The following is a 16241-nucleotide window of genomic DNA, read 5'->3' as shown; positions in this document are numbered from 1 at the left end:
AACAAGACAGAAGTTTTTTTTTCTTCTTCAAAAGGCAAATAAATAAAACATGACTTCCTATTTGATATAAAAACGATTAACCTTTTCATCTCTCAGTAAAAACCCATTAAAAAGAGTGATTTAAGTGTTCCTTGACCTTCTTCGCAGGACTTATGTTGACTTATTAAACGCGCTGCTTCACCGATGGCATTTATCTCTTTTATAACCAACCGCAGCTCCCGGTACCACCGAACGCCCAAAGCCTCCCCAGAAATAATTCGGGCGTTCTTAATTCCGTAGAGAACGCTCGATTGTCACGGGACACAAAAGCAGCCGCTGATGGGCTGATGACAGAAACCGCTAAAGCTTATGAAGAATTGCAGATCCGCTAAGGTTTATCTGCTTAATAGCAGCGAGAGCGAGGAATGGTTTTGTTTTAGCGGAACAGCACCTTTAAACAAACGTTTTTGGAACACGTTGGCTTCTCGCACCCACCTGTGCCCGCTGCTGGAGTTGTGCAGCCAGCCGTCGTCCACCGGCGGCGGCACCGGAGTGGTTATGGTGCTGGTGCTGATGTCCCCGATGATCTTCAGAGCCTCCTTCAGCGCGTGGTACATCCTCAGCATCTCATCGCGCCGCTGAGCCTGATCCGCGGACTCCTCCATCAGGCTGTTCTGATCGGAAGAGGAGTAGAGGTACGCCAGGAGCTCAGAGTGAATGAAATCTTTTGCCTGCGCATCAAAAATAAATATAAGTATCGAGAAATGTCCAAGGTGGCCCAATGGCGAGATGCATTATATATATATATATAAAAACCCACTTCTGGGACATATTAACCAGGTGATCAGGACTGGTATTTGTATACAAAGACTTATAGAACAGCTCACTTTACTCACACAGATCCATCTTGAATATAAACTCTGCTAAGACTACCCCCGTTCCACAGGCCAACAAGGAGCTTACTTAGTGCCGTTCACGAAGCCAAAGGCCAACTCACGTTATTGATCATCAGGTGCATTATGGTCTTTGGCATGAGGTCACGGATGGACTTGTTGATGATTGTCATGTAGGAATCTACAAGGTTTCGGATGGTCTCCACCTGCCTCTCCAGTTGGGGGTCCATGGAGAACGTGTTTTCCTGGACATCATCATCAGTCTAGGAGGGGGAAACAAAATGGTTAATTCCGTTATATCTGTCTGGTGGGGAGCTCAGAGACTGTGCCGGCGTGCTGCAGATGCACATTGATGCGTTCCCCAAGCAGACCTGACCACCTCACCCCAAACGTACATAATATACACAGCCCTCGCACTCCGATAGATGATAAGGTGCCGATATACATGCATTACAGCAGGAGAGAAAGGCTTAACGCGTTTCGCGCCCAAGATGGGCTGTCTTACTCATCTCAGACGCAAAACGCGTTACGCTTTTCGTTTTCTCTCCATGGTCAAACAGAACGAGGGTAAAGGTCTCCCCCATTTGATGGTCACCTGGTCTTTTTCGGGGTAGACTCCGGCCCGAAGGAATGATGCTTTCCAGCTGTCTACATCCTCCTGGGAGTCGCAGGCCAGCTCGATCTGCCGCAAATCTTTATACACGTTCCTGAAAGCAGCGGCAGGGAAGGTGGAGGTAAAAACACAAAACGAGAGGCAAGACCTCATCACACGCTAATCTGATCGCTCTACTCGGCCTAGAGAAACCCCAACGAAGAGAAATCAGTTTAACAAAAACATCATTTCAACCCCAAGCGCATTCATGGATTTCCTTCGGAGCGAAGAAGAACTTATTGCAGTTTTTTGGGGGGCGATCCTGCTGAGGGAATTTTTTTTGGTCTTCTAGAAGGCTTGAAACTTGACCCACTGTGTGGTTTTGCCTCGTAAACCCTCTTCTACGACCTCTAATGTTAATATCGCATCTGTAAATTAAATCAAGCACAGCTTTCGCGTAAAAGGCCGTCGCTTCTCACTTCTCGTCAAGGACTCGTTCGGCGCTGTGCTGGAGGCCACTTTGGCAGAGAAAGAGTTAACCCTGTAATTTTTTTTTAGGGAAATAAACACAGCCCTGCGCTCTGTCCCTGTCACTCAAAGGGTTAAAACGAAACAATGATTCGCCTCTCCTGGTTCTTCATGCCCCGCTAGATCCTCACCTCTGTTCTGTGTTGAAGATGCCAAAGATGTGTTTGTTGGACATGAAGCCCTTCTCCACGTCCCGTATCTTCAGGTTGTCTAGCGGCAGCATGTACTTCTTCTCTTTCTCCTGTAGGGGGCGATGACCGTCAGAGTTTAGCGGGATGAAGTCATGTACCGGAGGGGGGTGTGGGGGGGGTTATGGCTACAGACACAGAGGCTTTGTTGTGATTCTATCTCCATCAATGTGACTCACAACCAGAACGAGACCCACGTAACGAGGAAACCCAACAGGGTAAAGGATCAGACATTCTAAAAATCACACAAAAGCGGATATTTGCTTTATTGGGCTCGGAAAACAGTCTAGAAAAGTTATCCAGCGTTCGTCACACCCAAAGACGTCGAGGCACAAAGCTCTTGAGGGTCTCCTTCTTTAGAACCGAAGAGCCCCTCTTAATGTGCCTTAAATTTTATGATAACGTTGCAGGAAAACTCCCAAATTAATAAATAAATAATAATAATACATGAGAATGTATGCCGAGCCACTATAATTTATTTCCTAAACTTGGGGTTTGGCGACTCTGGGGAGCTACAATGCCTTTAATCCAGGGATAATGGGGTTGCTAGTCTTTCAAGTATATACAACTTATAAGAAAGAGGTCAACAAGCAGAGAAACGGAAACATAACCGGCATATTAGCGAAAAAGCCCCCAAATTCTTACAGTAGACAAAGTATTGCTGTATGTAACGGATGAAATAATGTATTGTAAATGCACAGGATTTTTTTTGGGGGGGGGGGGGGGTTTCCAGACTCATTCATGACCGGATTCTTTGGGCTGCCGTGTTGGCATTTCCCGGCATCCGTGGACGGAGGGAGGGCAAAGGGTTAAAGAAAGAGTGCGAATCCTCGGGACAGGAAGGCAACATCTGGAACAGTTTAAGTGTCTGGGAGGATTTTTGGCCCGAGTCTGCACTCCTTCCATACGGTGGGCGCTGGACGAGGAGCCCCCCAGGCCTCCTAACCCCTCCTCTCCCACTTCCTGCAAAGTCGCAAATGTGCTGCAGAAGCTCAGACGACTCGATGCCACGTCACGGCAGCCCAGAGACCCCCGGGCCGCGCTGCCTCTTCCCCCCGCGCGCGTGGCTGCGAAGAGAATACTCCCGAGAAGGGGCAGGAGGAGAGGACCCCAGACGTGGAGGTAACGCACCGGGGGGCGCTCACATTAGGGATAAGGCAGCATTGAGGGCAGCGGATCCCAAAGCCAGACCCCGGGGCGCATCGACGGACCAGGCTTTTTTTTTTTTTTTTTTTTTTTGTGGTTATTAAACCCTGCCCCCCCCCAAGTTGCGTGCCTTGAGATTTGGGTCGGGAACCACCGGTTTAGGGACGCGAGGGTCACAAAAAGCCACGGGGTAAGAATAAGAACACAGGGAAGGGTATTAGGGCACCACGATGGGGCATTGGTACGCCGGTGGCTCGGAGCACAGGGAGAAACTATAGACGTGATTGTGTTGGGGGCAGAAATGTAATTAAAAAAACCCAGAATGCCTAGAAGGGGCATCATTACAAATAATATAATAAGGGGGAAAATGGGGGGGGGGGGGGAAATGTAAAAAATTCCTAGCGTATTATTTTTTTCTTAAAAATGAGAAGATTTATGCTTTAAATAGATCTGTAAAAGGAAGCCCGGGGTGACGGCGAGGATCCCACAAGGCGGTGAGCCGAGGAAGCTGGAGTCGCGATCCCACAAGGAAAACTCTGGAGGATTTCAAAGACGGCTGTCCCAGTTCCCCCAGTGTTCAGACTACGTGTTCGTTGAACAGAAGCCTGAACAGTAGTCTACACACTGGTTAAACTGGGACGGACAGCGACAGACAGATCAACACGATCCAACAATGGTGTATGTGTGTGTGTGTGTGTGTGTGTGTGTGTGTGTGTGTGTGTGTGTGTGTGTGTGTGTGTGTGTGTGTGTGTGTGTGTGTGTGCATAGAGGGGGCTACGCTATGGTCACTAAGGTATTGTCGGGGGAGGGGGGGGAATCACAATCCTGGCACTTAATCGGGCTAAGTGTAAAAATGTGTGTGTAAAATTGGCAAATTGTTCAATTACAGCTAAATTCCTGTGCATCTAAATGTGAAAAATTAATAATAAAACACATAATAAAACACATACTTCTTCATCCTTGTACCAGGACAGCGACTCGGCCGTGAGGATAAACCAGTACTCCTTGGAGCCTCCTTTCATTATGCTGATGTTATTAATGGTTAGCCAGCCTCTTCTGATGACCTGTAAAGGGGGTAAAAGAGGGGCAGAAAAGGTGGGAGATGGGGGGGGGAGACAAGTGGAGGAACATCAAGGCAGGCCGGGTACTACCACATATACCCAAAATATACTTCAAATTATTTTTGTACACCAGAACCGAAAGGGAAGGCACAAGCGGAGGGCGGACACCTCGGCAAGTGTGAAACCCGCAAGACAATTTTAGAGAACCGATTCAATTGACTATGAAACTCTCCGATTGGGGGGCATCTGGAGCACGAAACCAGAGGGAAAACCATATACCTTTTGGATTACCATGGCAACCAATTATTGTCCTGGATCTGAATAGGTCATTGCGAGCCAGTAAGGGAGTGGGAAGTCTTTAGAAATCAAAGAAATTCACGACACGAGCGATCAATTCGCAAACGCAGCCAGCGGGTAAATCGCGCTATTCTAGTGAATCGTAGTACAGGACAGCGAGGAAAAGCCAAGGGTTAATGGCGCCATGATCTGAACTCCGAGCACCGACAAGACAACGTTCTAATGTCAGGGGAAGGAAACCACGCTTCGCACACATTCACAAATGAAATATTATATTATATTAATTTAACATTCTATAGAGAAATCCTCACTGGGATGCTTAAAATAAAGCTGACTAAAAAAAAATCAAGTAAAGTCATAAAGCATCGGCTCAGTGCAGTGTCTGAGGTGGGAAAGTCACCCAGAATACCACACGACTGACAGCAATGGCCGCCTCCAGGTCTGCAGATAAAGGGAGTTTATTGGAGCAAAACGAGAAAACCAGGTTTTTGTTGATGCCCTCGCTGGGGGTGATTACTGGATACAGCGCTGGAGGGGGGTATATTACTGTATACAGCGCTGGAGGGGGGGTTATTACTGTATACAGCACTGGGGGGTTATATTAATGTATACAGCGCTGGAGGGGGGGTTATTACTGTATACAGCGCTGGGGGGGTTATTACTGTATACAGCGCTGGAGGGGGGGTTATTACTGTATACAGCGCTGTATTTAATGCTCAAAATGTGTATTTTCCATGGGACTACCTCTAACAGGCTAGGGCATACAGTTAACATTTTATCTAAGTGGAACAGCACCTTTAATAGGAACCCTCTATTGCCGCACTCTCTGTTGTGCAATTATATGGGAGCTGCCATCTTGCTAGAGCATCCCGGGGGTTAAAAACGTCATCTCTGTCACGAGAACGGCTTTACAGAAGGCGCTCTCTGGTGCTGGAGGTTCTTACAGGGACTGCTAAACAGAATACAGGAAGTAGGCTACAACTTCCTGCTTGTGCCGCCGGCAGGTTTCCCAAGCAGCCTTGCGCAAGGGATCATGGGAAACAAAGTAACATGGCTCAGAGGTAGACAAGGGACCCTACGATGGAACTTTGTTTTTTTTTGTTTTTTTAAGATCTAAAACGTAAAAAATTAATTGAACCAATAAGATGATTCTCTTACGTAGGAAATTTAAAAAAAAAAATACTTTTTTGGGTTTTTTTTTTGTTTGAAGTTGGTTTCCTTTCTCTGACTAGCTACAGGGTTATTCACACAGTTAGAGGGTACTTACCAAAATCTCCCCCTGAATACAGAATAAGGAGCCGCAAGATTAGGCAGATATATAGATCGGAAACAGTTTGGGGGTAGGGATGGAAATTTATGACAAAAAAAATAGTGATGGGAGAAAATTAGGAGAGAGAGTGGGGGGGGTAAAGAATAAACAGAGTAAGAGAAGCAAATGAGAAAGAAGGGAGAAAAATTACATGCAATTAATAAGACTGTTAATAATAAATTTCCCATTAACCCCCTGGGTACCAGCAGGATAACAAAAGCATAAAGATGCACCCCTTCTTCTTTTAGCACCCCCCAAAAAAAAAAAAAAAGTAATTTCCAAATTATTCCCAATTCATGCCGATTTCTGTATTAATAATACGCACGTGCATGCTGTGCGAAAAACAGATCGTAGATTTAACTACACCTTAGAAAACGTATACAAGAGAAGATCAGTCACGGGAGAGACAGAGAGAGAGGGGAAGGTTAGCCTGTGGGCTGGAGGGACTTCTACCGACGCAGGCCTGAGGCATGACATGTATGACGCATCATATGCAATTAATAACATTAAAGCAGATATTTAAGTTGAACAAGTAGGGCACCTAAACGTATTAACCATGGGGTGAGTGAAGGCAGGGGGGACACATCAGGCTGGTCATGGGCCTTCAGGGGCAACAGTGGCAGTAACATCCGGCGACCGCCACGAACAGCGTACAAGGTACAACAGTGACGGCATCGGCCCTGGGGAGCTTTACCTGGTTAGGAATTGCCCTCTTTTTGTTAAGCTGGGTGCTCCTCTGTTGTGCGCTGGAAGAGAAGGAAGCAGAGATTGTTAAAAGACCAAACACACACACACCTGTATACCGCGCCTGGCACGAGAAAAGGAGGCACACGCATCGGTTCTGGGGTCTACTCTCTAAAATAACGCTACAGAGCCTGCATGTGCTCAGACAGCAGCTCCAATACTTAAAGTGGAGAAATTATGCGAGTTGCAGGCGAGGTCATGCAAACTGGGAAGTTCTATTCAACTCCACTCGCTAACTTTACCGCAACTCGCATAGATTTTCAATTCAATGAAGGAAAAAATAAATAAAAAACCACAACAAAAGCAACCTTTTAATAAAATATTTAAAAAAAACAGGTCGGCAGTATTAATCAGAGCTGAACCAGGGAGTGCTCCCCCGCTCCAGCTGGGGGCTGAATAAACAAACCCTGGACCGTTCTCTCCTTTCACTGCACCGTGCGGGTAGGAAGTCTTTACTCGCATATCGGGGTTTATTGACTAGAAGCCCGCAGGAGAGTTGCAGTTTGAAGTTGCCGATAACGCTATACATTGGTTGTGACACACAGTTGTGCTAACCCAACAAAGTCTACGGTGTGCGGCGCGATACAAACGTGTGAATTCCCGCAGCGGTAGGCAGCCGGGCCGTCTGCTGAATACGCACCCTGGGATGAGTTGCTCGGTGAAACAGCTGAGATGTGACAGAATGGGGGGAAGGAGGCGGTGATCGTGAGGACGCACAGAGAGAGAGAGAGAGGAGGAGTGCGGGTCAGAAGAGACGGCGAGAAGAAAAACAGGAGAGAAGTTACGAGAGAGGCGCAAACTGCGGAGAGGAAGACATTGTGAGACACGGGGCAAACGGCGGGGAGAGGAACGACGGGGCGGCCCCCAGGGTGCACTGGTGTTAGGCGAGCGGGGTTACACACGAAACATGCAGTGGAACGAGGGACTCACAACAAGCCACACGGGGCAGTTATGCTGTATCAGAGACGGCCACCCCAACAGGGGCAATGAACACCACAGCAGTCAGAGAACCCCCCTTGGCCATACACGGAAGAACATGCAAAAAATGCACCCCCTACAGACCCGCGCATGCTTACCACATCTATTTAAAAGGAAAGGGTCACTCTCGCTGCCTTGTCACTAAACTCAAGTGCTAAAGCGTTAACCCGTGCCAAAGGGAGACACAACCAGAATATCAATTGGCTTCTTATGATTATCCCCGCCCCATATCCTTACAAACACTGCCTGGACCAATCGGCTGCCACCGGAGAGCGACATTAACGTTACCACCCAGATCCGGAAGACAGGAGCTTAAAGGGACAGTTTAATGCCCCTGGGCTTTCCCACTGCAGAAGAATGCATGTTAAGCACTCTGCGGACCACAAAACGAAGCACTCATCTGGCACGCCGCTCCCCGCAGCGCTCCCGGAGCTGGCACTGGAGCGGACTGGCGGTAAGTATATCACGCGCAGGCACATGTGTCGGCCGAACACATCCGCGCGAATTCTGCACAACACCCCCACATGGATTTACAAAAGCGACAGCCAGGACATTTAAAGGGACCACGCAGCTTTTATGTGCATGTGATGGCTGGCGTGTCCCTTTAAGTGGCTGCTCCTACGGTAAACACATAAAATGGGGTTAATACGGGTTTATTTAGTAAACCGAGCTGTACGTTCGGCAGGATTTGGGAAACATCTACTTAATGCCGCAAACTGCAACCGTGATTATTTCTCGGCTAGTTTAACAGCGTAACGAATTGTGACGTAAAGCCTTCGGCACGCGCCGGCCCGTGGAAAGGGAATCGCAAGCTTCAAGCCGTATATAATTTTTTTCCCCCCAAATACACAAATATACCGATTAACTCTTTAATGTAGCGACTGAGTGCTGGGCTTTTAACTTACGTAGTCATGGCTTGGTGCATACGTAAGCCACATGGCATGCGACGTGAACCATACAATACATATCCGTTCCAGTTTAAAATACACAATGCGTAACACTACTATATAATAATACTACTATATAATAATAATAATATATAATAATATAATGATAACATGTCCTCGTTCATAATCTCCACCAGAAATAATCGACTCAAAGACGGGCACCGATGGGCAGAGAGCCTGAAAGCGTTTATGTGATTAAGCCTTTCTTCGAAAGAATAAAGCTAGATATCGTCTAAGTTGTTTACTTAACATTCCACAGAGTATCTTTTTGTTAACCCTTTACTTTTGCTATTTCATTAAAAAAAAGTCTATAGGTAAAGGACTCTGCCATAAAGCAGACGTCACCCATACGATCACACGATCATAGACCTAACTTCCTACAACTGTTTATTTTATTATAGGTTAAACGTAAAAATAATAAGATATCCAGCATTACGTATTTTGAGCTTGAAGTCATGATTTGGCACACGGATACCGGACATGCCCAGAAACATCTCCATGCTGCGGAAACATGCAAATCGCTCTGGTTGTGTTGAGTTCAGGATGCCGGTCGGACGTCACCCAGCAATGCCGTTCACTCTGCGGCCGAAACACAAAACTTACTTGGCAAACCCAATGAAATCCTCGTGGTTCGTGTTGATGTAGGACAACTCAATGTCTATGAGCAGAAGGATCTGAGAAAACAAAAGACAAAGAGTCCGGTCAGGGGGCATTAAACCAAATACCTTATTCAGCCCCCCCCCCCCGTGTATTTAGGATAGCCTTACGCCTACCCTATGCATGTTTAAATCCCTTTACTGAATTAACCTCTATTACTTCCGCTGGAAGGTGGGTCCATATAGCTACCACCCACTACATCTAAAACATCCGACCTGTAAAAAAAAACTTTGGGATCAATTAAACCAGCGCAGCTTGCCGGCATTACCTGGTCTTTTGTTTTTCCTTCTCTCTCCCGAATGTACGTTGTAATTATTCGCTCGGTCTCTTCTCTGAGTCTTGGGTAAGAAGCAAGCTATATAAAAAAAAATAATAATAAAAATGGCACGATTATTTTTTTTTTTGCAGTTACAAATTAAACAGGAATTACAAGAGGGGACACTTAAGGCATAGACAAATGTTTCTGAGCGATGAATGCTGGGAATATGTTACCATGCAATCACCGGCCCATAGGACTGCCAGTCTACTACGGGCGAAGAACATGCTGCTTTGGAAATGGCTGGAAATAAACATGCGTAGTAGACCTCTCTGCCAGACCCAGCTAAGCCAGGGTCAGGAAAACCTCCGCAGAGAAAACACTCAGATCCAGGCAGGTAATGCCACGTAATGCCACCCTAAGCTCACGGATCCTCATCCTCGCCCTGGGATCACTCTCTCCGGGTTTAAATGCCCAGCACCTGTACCGATACCTGTACCTTCATACAAATACCCTTTTAACGTGCGCGAGGAATCAGGTGGTTGATGCTTTTAACTACCAAAAAAGTCAAAATAAAAAACATTGTGTAAAGGAACAAAAAACAATCTGTAATGTCGATGAGCGTGAAGATGTGGAGAGCAGGAGCACGACTGCGGAAGTTCTGAGAATATATACAGATACGGATCATTGTAAATCCGAGATCCTAATAAACACACGGGGCGCACATAGCCCGTTATATATCTGCATATATTTCCCGGACTTGGGTATGCCTGCATGCTCTATAAAATAAAGAAAAACAAATGTACTTTTACCCTTTACTTGGAAGAGGTGATCTCTGACCCAGAGATGCCATAAGTGAGGGCCAAGCAACAAAAGGGAAAGCAGAGATTTGAAACAAAGTAAGACACAAGGGCCCAGGCAAAAGGGTCAAATCACAGAGGGTATTTGTTTATTGCATTAGCGTCCGACGATCGACAAGACATCGAAAGGGGCAAGCGGGTCGCACCTTGCTGGTGCACTGCCGTATCGTGTTGATCAGCTCCTGAATGACGAGGTCCACGCACTTTATGCAGGGCTCCTTCAGCTTCACAACCTGCTTCTTCACGATGGCCTCAAAAGCCATATCCGGGGTGAACAGACCCGTCCTGCGTCGGTAGAGAGGTTAGAAGAAAAAAAAATGTCCGTCAGATACAGACTTCATCCCAACGGTACCCAAAATAAAGATACCCCAGAAAGCGCACGTCTGCTGACCTCACACCGTGGATGTTCTTGATGGCGTAGCTAATTTCCCGCCGTAAATCCTTCTCGTCAAACTCCATCTTAACAGCAACAAAGAACACGGAATGAATCGGAGTGTTCTGGTCCCTTGAGTACAAACTGCTAACACGACTCTGAACCTTTACGTATGGTGTCAGTATTTTGATTTGAAATATAGCGAGGGTTCTAGCCACTAGACATTACAGTCTAAAGCAGGAATTTAAACACTAAGGTTTGGACCCAGAAGGAAGCCGAGGAGATGATGTAGGAAGTTTACAGAAGGAACATGATGTCCATGCGAGAAAGGGAGAAGTCCTATTGTCACAATGCAGACAGGACTCTCTACAGCTTATAACTCTCGACTGCGGGACAATAGTACCCCGTTACGCCTATACTTCTGGATAAACAACGTCCCAGAGACAGATGATGTGGTCTGTGGTCACCTTTACAAGCTCAAATGGGAACCGCTCATGGAATATTCGATTTATCCTGGCTCCTCCTGATAACTCAAGTGTATCCACCTGATCCCCAGAGCCCTCAATCCTCTTCTCAAAGTCCACCCCAAACTGCTGCACCATCCTGAAAACGTAGATAAGGGAAAGGTTAAGATGGGATCTTAATCGCCTAACGTAGAGTATATATAAATGAATACGCAAGTAAACAAACATAGAAAAATACCGTATTGGCTCGGATATAGGCCGCCCCCGTATATAGGCCGCACCCTAAAAGTTTGGTGCTTTTTTAAAGAAAAAGTTTTCTTCTTTAAAAAAGCACCAAAAAAACATGCTGCCACTCTGTCCTCCCCCCCTGAGATACGCTGCCACTCTGTCCTCCCCCCAACCTATGCTGCCACTCTGTCCCCCCCCCCGACTTACCAGAGCAGACTCCCTGGTGTCTTACGGGGCCGGAGGGGGACATCTATGCACATCGTGTATACAACTCCCGGTGCCGGCACTCAGCGGAAGTGCCGGCACTCAGCGGAAGTGCCGGCACTCAGCGGAAGTGCCGGCACTCAGCGGAAGTGCCGGCACCGGAAGTTGTATACGCGTATTGCGTAGATGTCTTCCGCCGGCCCTGCAAGACACCCGGGAGTCTGCTCTGGTAAGTCGGGGGGGGGGGGGGGGGGATGTAAAATGCACGCGATGCGCTTAGACAACCTCCCGTGCCGGTACTCCCCCCGTGGAAAGTGCTGGCAGGGGAGGCTGTCTGAGCGTATCAGACAGTAGGATACGGGTCCCCTGCACCGCTGCGGGGGATCTGTATCCTAACCCCGCTGCCTGCCCGGCGCCCGGGACTGCATGTCCCGGGCGTCGGACGCTAGACCCCGAATATAGGCCGCACCCCCACTTTAAAGACTTAAAGTGGGGGGAAAAAGTGCGGCCTATATTCGGGCCAATACGGTATATCTCTATTTAGATAGAACGATTCTGTATTTCGCGTTTAGAAAAAACATCTGGATTATACATGGTGGAATAAGCAACGGCGATTCCCCTTCACCATAATATAATTGTTACACGTTCAGTCTGGGTGAAGTTCCCTCACATTATGGGAGTAAATGAATGGTAGGCCAGGCGATGATGAGGGTTGTGGCTCAGAAAACATTTAATCTGAGGTCATAATGTGGTGTCAGTGGAAGGAGGGCTTTATAGGGTCCTGATAACTCCATAGTAGGGCCAACAGGGCTGAGATCCTTTACTTTTTAATCCATTATACAGAGGCAGCAGCACACAGAGCAGCGCTACTAATGACTTTGGTTAGGTAGTTACAAAGTAACCCAGTGTAAGATGAGGGTTCTCAGTCCAGCAGCCATGAATGACTTTGTGGCAGGCGTTCTCTGCGTTGCCCTTAAGTGCACCCAACATAGCAAGGAGGCAGATTGGAATTATATCGGTAACAGATTGGTAAACCGAGTGCCAAAACAAGGTCTTTCTTATTCCACTTCCGATTCTGCGACCCAGCTGGGCACTCCAAGTAGGACCTGCATGAAGGAGACAACACTCTACGGCCCAGCAGAACCGGTTTATGCACTCTGTTCACTAATGGTAAGTGGGTACACGCCAACAACCTAATGGCTTCCATCCGCATCTACATATCCTGGAGCTCCTCTCCAACTAGCCCCAAAAACTACACTATACAAAAAGGTCTTCAGAGGAAAGCAGGAGGAAGCTCGCTCCCGGGCACTTACTGTAACAGGGCTTTGGTTTTCCTCGTTGGGTCGTCAGGCCGGAAATTCTTGTATTCCTCCACCTCCTTCTCCAGGGACAGGAGCTGACTTTGAAGTTTGCTGCGCAGCGCCGGCAGCGTGTCCCGGATGTGGTTCGTTAGTTGCTACATCGACAGGTGAGACAAAAGAATGGCAATTAACCCTTTCATATGCTGTTGAACTCCCCCCCCAAAAATGGGTAAACGTGTAAGTCTACACGCAGATCTCACTCAAGGCGCTAGAAGTATGACTCACGTGGGCTATCTGATTTGAAGCTAACACTTCTATCATGACCACCACAAGCCGATGATGTGTTCTCTGGCTGCCGCTTACCTGGTTCAGTGTTTTCTGCAGGTGAGGGGTTCCCATGCGGTCTGCTATGTGTCTGTATGAGGGATGAGAAAGGAAAAACTTCCTCTCTGCCGCGAGAGCCGCTCGGATGTCCTTCTTCCCATCAATGTCCTTCTGGCTCCTGTTCACCACCCCAATATAGCCTGGGGACAAGAAAACAAAAATGGTTGACTTTGATGAAGAAACGCTTGGAAGGGTCATAGACCTTGTACATTTCATGATTGTTTATTATAATGGCTCTGGCGCATTGGTCTATAGTAACCAACCGAACGATGCAATGAGCAGGAATATTCCATAGGTTGCTATGGTGATAAGTCCACTTTTCAAAAACTTTGCCTAGAACTTATTATATATCAACTATACGGAAACAAATAGGGTAAAAATCCTCAAATCAGTGCAAAAAAACATAAATAAATAAATACACCCAAAAAACCCTTCATACCTCTTCTTAAAGGCAGCAGCTTATTCTCCAAGATGTCTCTCGCATCTGTGCCTTCATCCATTAAATCCAGCTTGGTTATAACACCAATAGTTCTTAGACCTGCACAAAATACAAACAACATGAAATAACACAAATAGAACATTTAATGAGAACAGCACATGTCCCAAACCATTACAGTCGCTGATCTGTTACCGTCAGTTGATGTAACTTTTAATATTATAGTAGCCAAACATTTCAATTTCAATATTCTGTTGCAATTTTGTTCAAAGTTTTTTAACTTTTTAATTTGTTTCTACTCAAATATGCAATAAGTTTCAAGTGACTTAATACTTAAAAAGGCCAAACATGTAATTAAATACTACAAATAATGTAGAGATGCATCAAATATTCGGATCCTTTATTTTATTAACAAGGCCCTTTATTATGTGTGCCCCTTTCGCCAGGGCTCGCTTACCTTGCGGATCCACCTCTTTTGCCATTTTGAGGGCGTCCGAGTTGGCCAGGTCGGTGTTGGCCGGCGTCACAGCTAGGATCAGACAACTGTCTCTGCTAATAAACTGCAGGATCATATCCTTGATCTGGTACTCGATGTCCTGCGGCTGGTCGCCCACCGGGACTTTGGTGATACCCGGAAGGTCAATCAACGTCAGGTTCAGGACTAGTTGAGGTAAAATAAAAAATAAAATATCGCAGCACTTTATATAGTGTCAAGTATCCTCTACGCATTGTGCCGACAAATGTACAGATCAATTAACACCCACTAGGCCAATTCACCGCGCCACACGGCATTCCCACCAATAACGGTGACACAGGATAAAAACGCACAAAGCGGTCGCCCTCCGTCAGGCCACAAGACACCAGCGGTAGCACTCACCATTAGGGGAGTACACCCTCAGGTTAATCGGGATCGGTGAGATGCCTTTGTTTGTTCCGGTCGCTCTGTCCGTCTCCGCTTCGATCTCCTGGCGAACTTCATCGAAATCTGTGAATTTCTTGGATTTACAATGCAAGAACTCGGCATATTCTGCAGGGGAGAAATAATAACACGGTCTAAACGGTGAAAATGATTTCAAGCACGGCTTCCATAGGAGCAGGAATATGTACATGTAGCTCCTGTCTTTGGGAACACAAGAGTCTTGAAAACAGATCTGTATTATGATGGAACCACGATATAGCGCAGCCTTATAATAAGAGAGGGAAAGAAAACAAGAAAAGGGAATTGTGTGTTGATTTTTTGTCTTACATTCTTGATATTTTTTTTCAAATAATGTACTCGTTTCTACTGATCCAGCAGCAATGGTTTTATACTTACTTGCACGGAGAAAAAATAGTTCTAATACTTACAAAGGAGAAAACAGTATTTACCCGTTGAGTCCCATTAGGACGTACCTGTACGTCCTTGAGTCTTGTGGCAAGAAGCCCATTAGGACGTACAGATACATGCTTGCTGATCACACTGATCCCCCTTCCGAAAAATGATTGGGAGCCCAGTGAGGTCACCATGACATCACTGGCATAAGAAACGTATGAGAGATCCCCAAAAGGGATCATAATCTATCCTGCACTGGGAACACTGCAAAAACAAAATAAAATTCACACTTCCACTATAAGCAACTAAAAATATTAACATAAATCACTACCCCCAAACCCCTAAGTCAATAGTATTAAAAATACATAGTATGGGGTAATATGTAAAGCATGTATGTGGGGTATGACCGTAATCAGGGTCATTGTTCAGCTGTAATTGTAATGTTTAAGTAATATTGCGAAAATGTGATCCAGAAAGGGTGGTTTGCTCTAAAAAGAAATAAAAAAAATAGATATCTATTTGAATCTTCTAATGTTTTTATTAAGCCCGGTGGGTAATATAATATATACATTCTAATGCATTACTAGGAAAGGTTGGGCCAAACGCAGCGATGGGGATTTGCAGTCACTCGGGACGATCAAAGCACGGATCGAATGACTAAAGAAACACAAATCTCGGCTTCTTAGCATGAAAGATGACCCCGTGTTACAATACGCTATAGGGGGTCCGCGCTTAGCTCCTAACTCTGTCACGCTGCAATGGGAGGGGAAGACCCCATGATGGTCATGGCATGAAAAGCTGGGGAACACACTGAAGTGGTATTATCGCCATAGCAACCAAGAGAATGAAATAATCGACAGGTGAATTTCACCGGTTGCTGTGGCGATGACACTGCTTCCCAAGTGCTCAGTTACATTCATAAACCTTATATTCCTGATCTCTTCCCCGTGTCACCCTGCGTAGGATGGAAGCACTCCGGGGAGTTGGGTTACCTTTCTACAACCGCCCCTGCGCGCCCCCACCCCTTTCGGTACAGTAAACATTCTTTACATTACATCTGACAAATCGCGCCGACTTCCCGCAGCGTCACCGGGGGATCAGCCG

The 16241-nt window shown here is 46.4% G+C and overlaps 1 protein-coding gene across 7 annotated transcripts in view; it reads right to left on the bottom strand.

Annotated features, from left to right (window-relative positions):
* The window catches only part of DNM2 (dynamin 2), a 35206-nt gene that overhangs the window by 9852 nt on the left and 9113 nt on the right, over positions 1-16241 (bottom strand). For 3 of the 7 annotated variants that reach the window (XM_053464831.1, XM_053464834.1, XM_053464827.1), the window contains exons 3-20: positions 14703-14852; positions 14283-14486; positions 13829-13927; positions 13369-13529; positions 13018-13160; positions 11276-11411; positions 10827-10894; positions 10582-10720; positions 9588-9674; positions 9266-9336; positions 7378-7404; positions 6688-6739; positions 5952-5963; positions 4277-4390; positions 2124-2233; positions 1468-1579; positions 977-1135; positions 475-710 (exon numbers count right to left, since the gene is read on the bottom strand). In XM_053464831.1, coding sequence (XP_053320806.1) covers positions 475-710; positions 977-1135; positions 1468-1579; positions 2124-2233; positions 4277-4390; positions 5952-5963; positions 6688-6739; positions 7378-7404; positions 9266-9336; positions 9588-9674; positions 10582-10720; positions 10827-10894; positions 11276-11411; positions 13018-13160; positions 13369-13529; positions 13829-13927; positions 14283-14486; positions 14703-14852 — 2080 coding nt within the window. The remainder of the gene's footprint in view (positions 1-474; positions 711-976; positions 1136-1467; positions 1580-2123; positions 2234-4276; positions 4391-5951; positions 5964-6687; positions 6740-7377; positions 7405-9265; positions 9337-9587; positions 9675-10581; positions 10721-10826; positions 10895-11275; positions 11412-13017; positions 13161-13368; positions 13530-13828; positions 13928-14282; positions 14487-14702; positions 14853-16241) is intronic. The other 4 variants (XM_053464833.1, XM_053464829.1, XM_053464828.1 and 1 more) reach the window with 3 other exon arrangements.

Source organism: Spea bombifrons, chromosome 4 (assembly GCF_027358695.1).
Source record: "Spea bombifrons isolate aSpeBom1 chromosome 4, aSpeBom1.2.pri, whole genome shotgun sequence".
Classification (NCBI taxonomy): Eukaryota; Metazoa; Chordata; class Amphibia; order Anura; family Pelobatidae; genus Spea; species Spea bombifrons.
The sequence above is the reverse complement of the archived record's forward strand: the minus strand, read 5'-3'. Positions and strand labels throughout refer to the sequence as shown.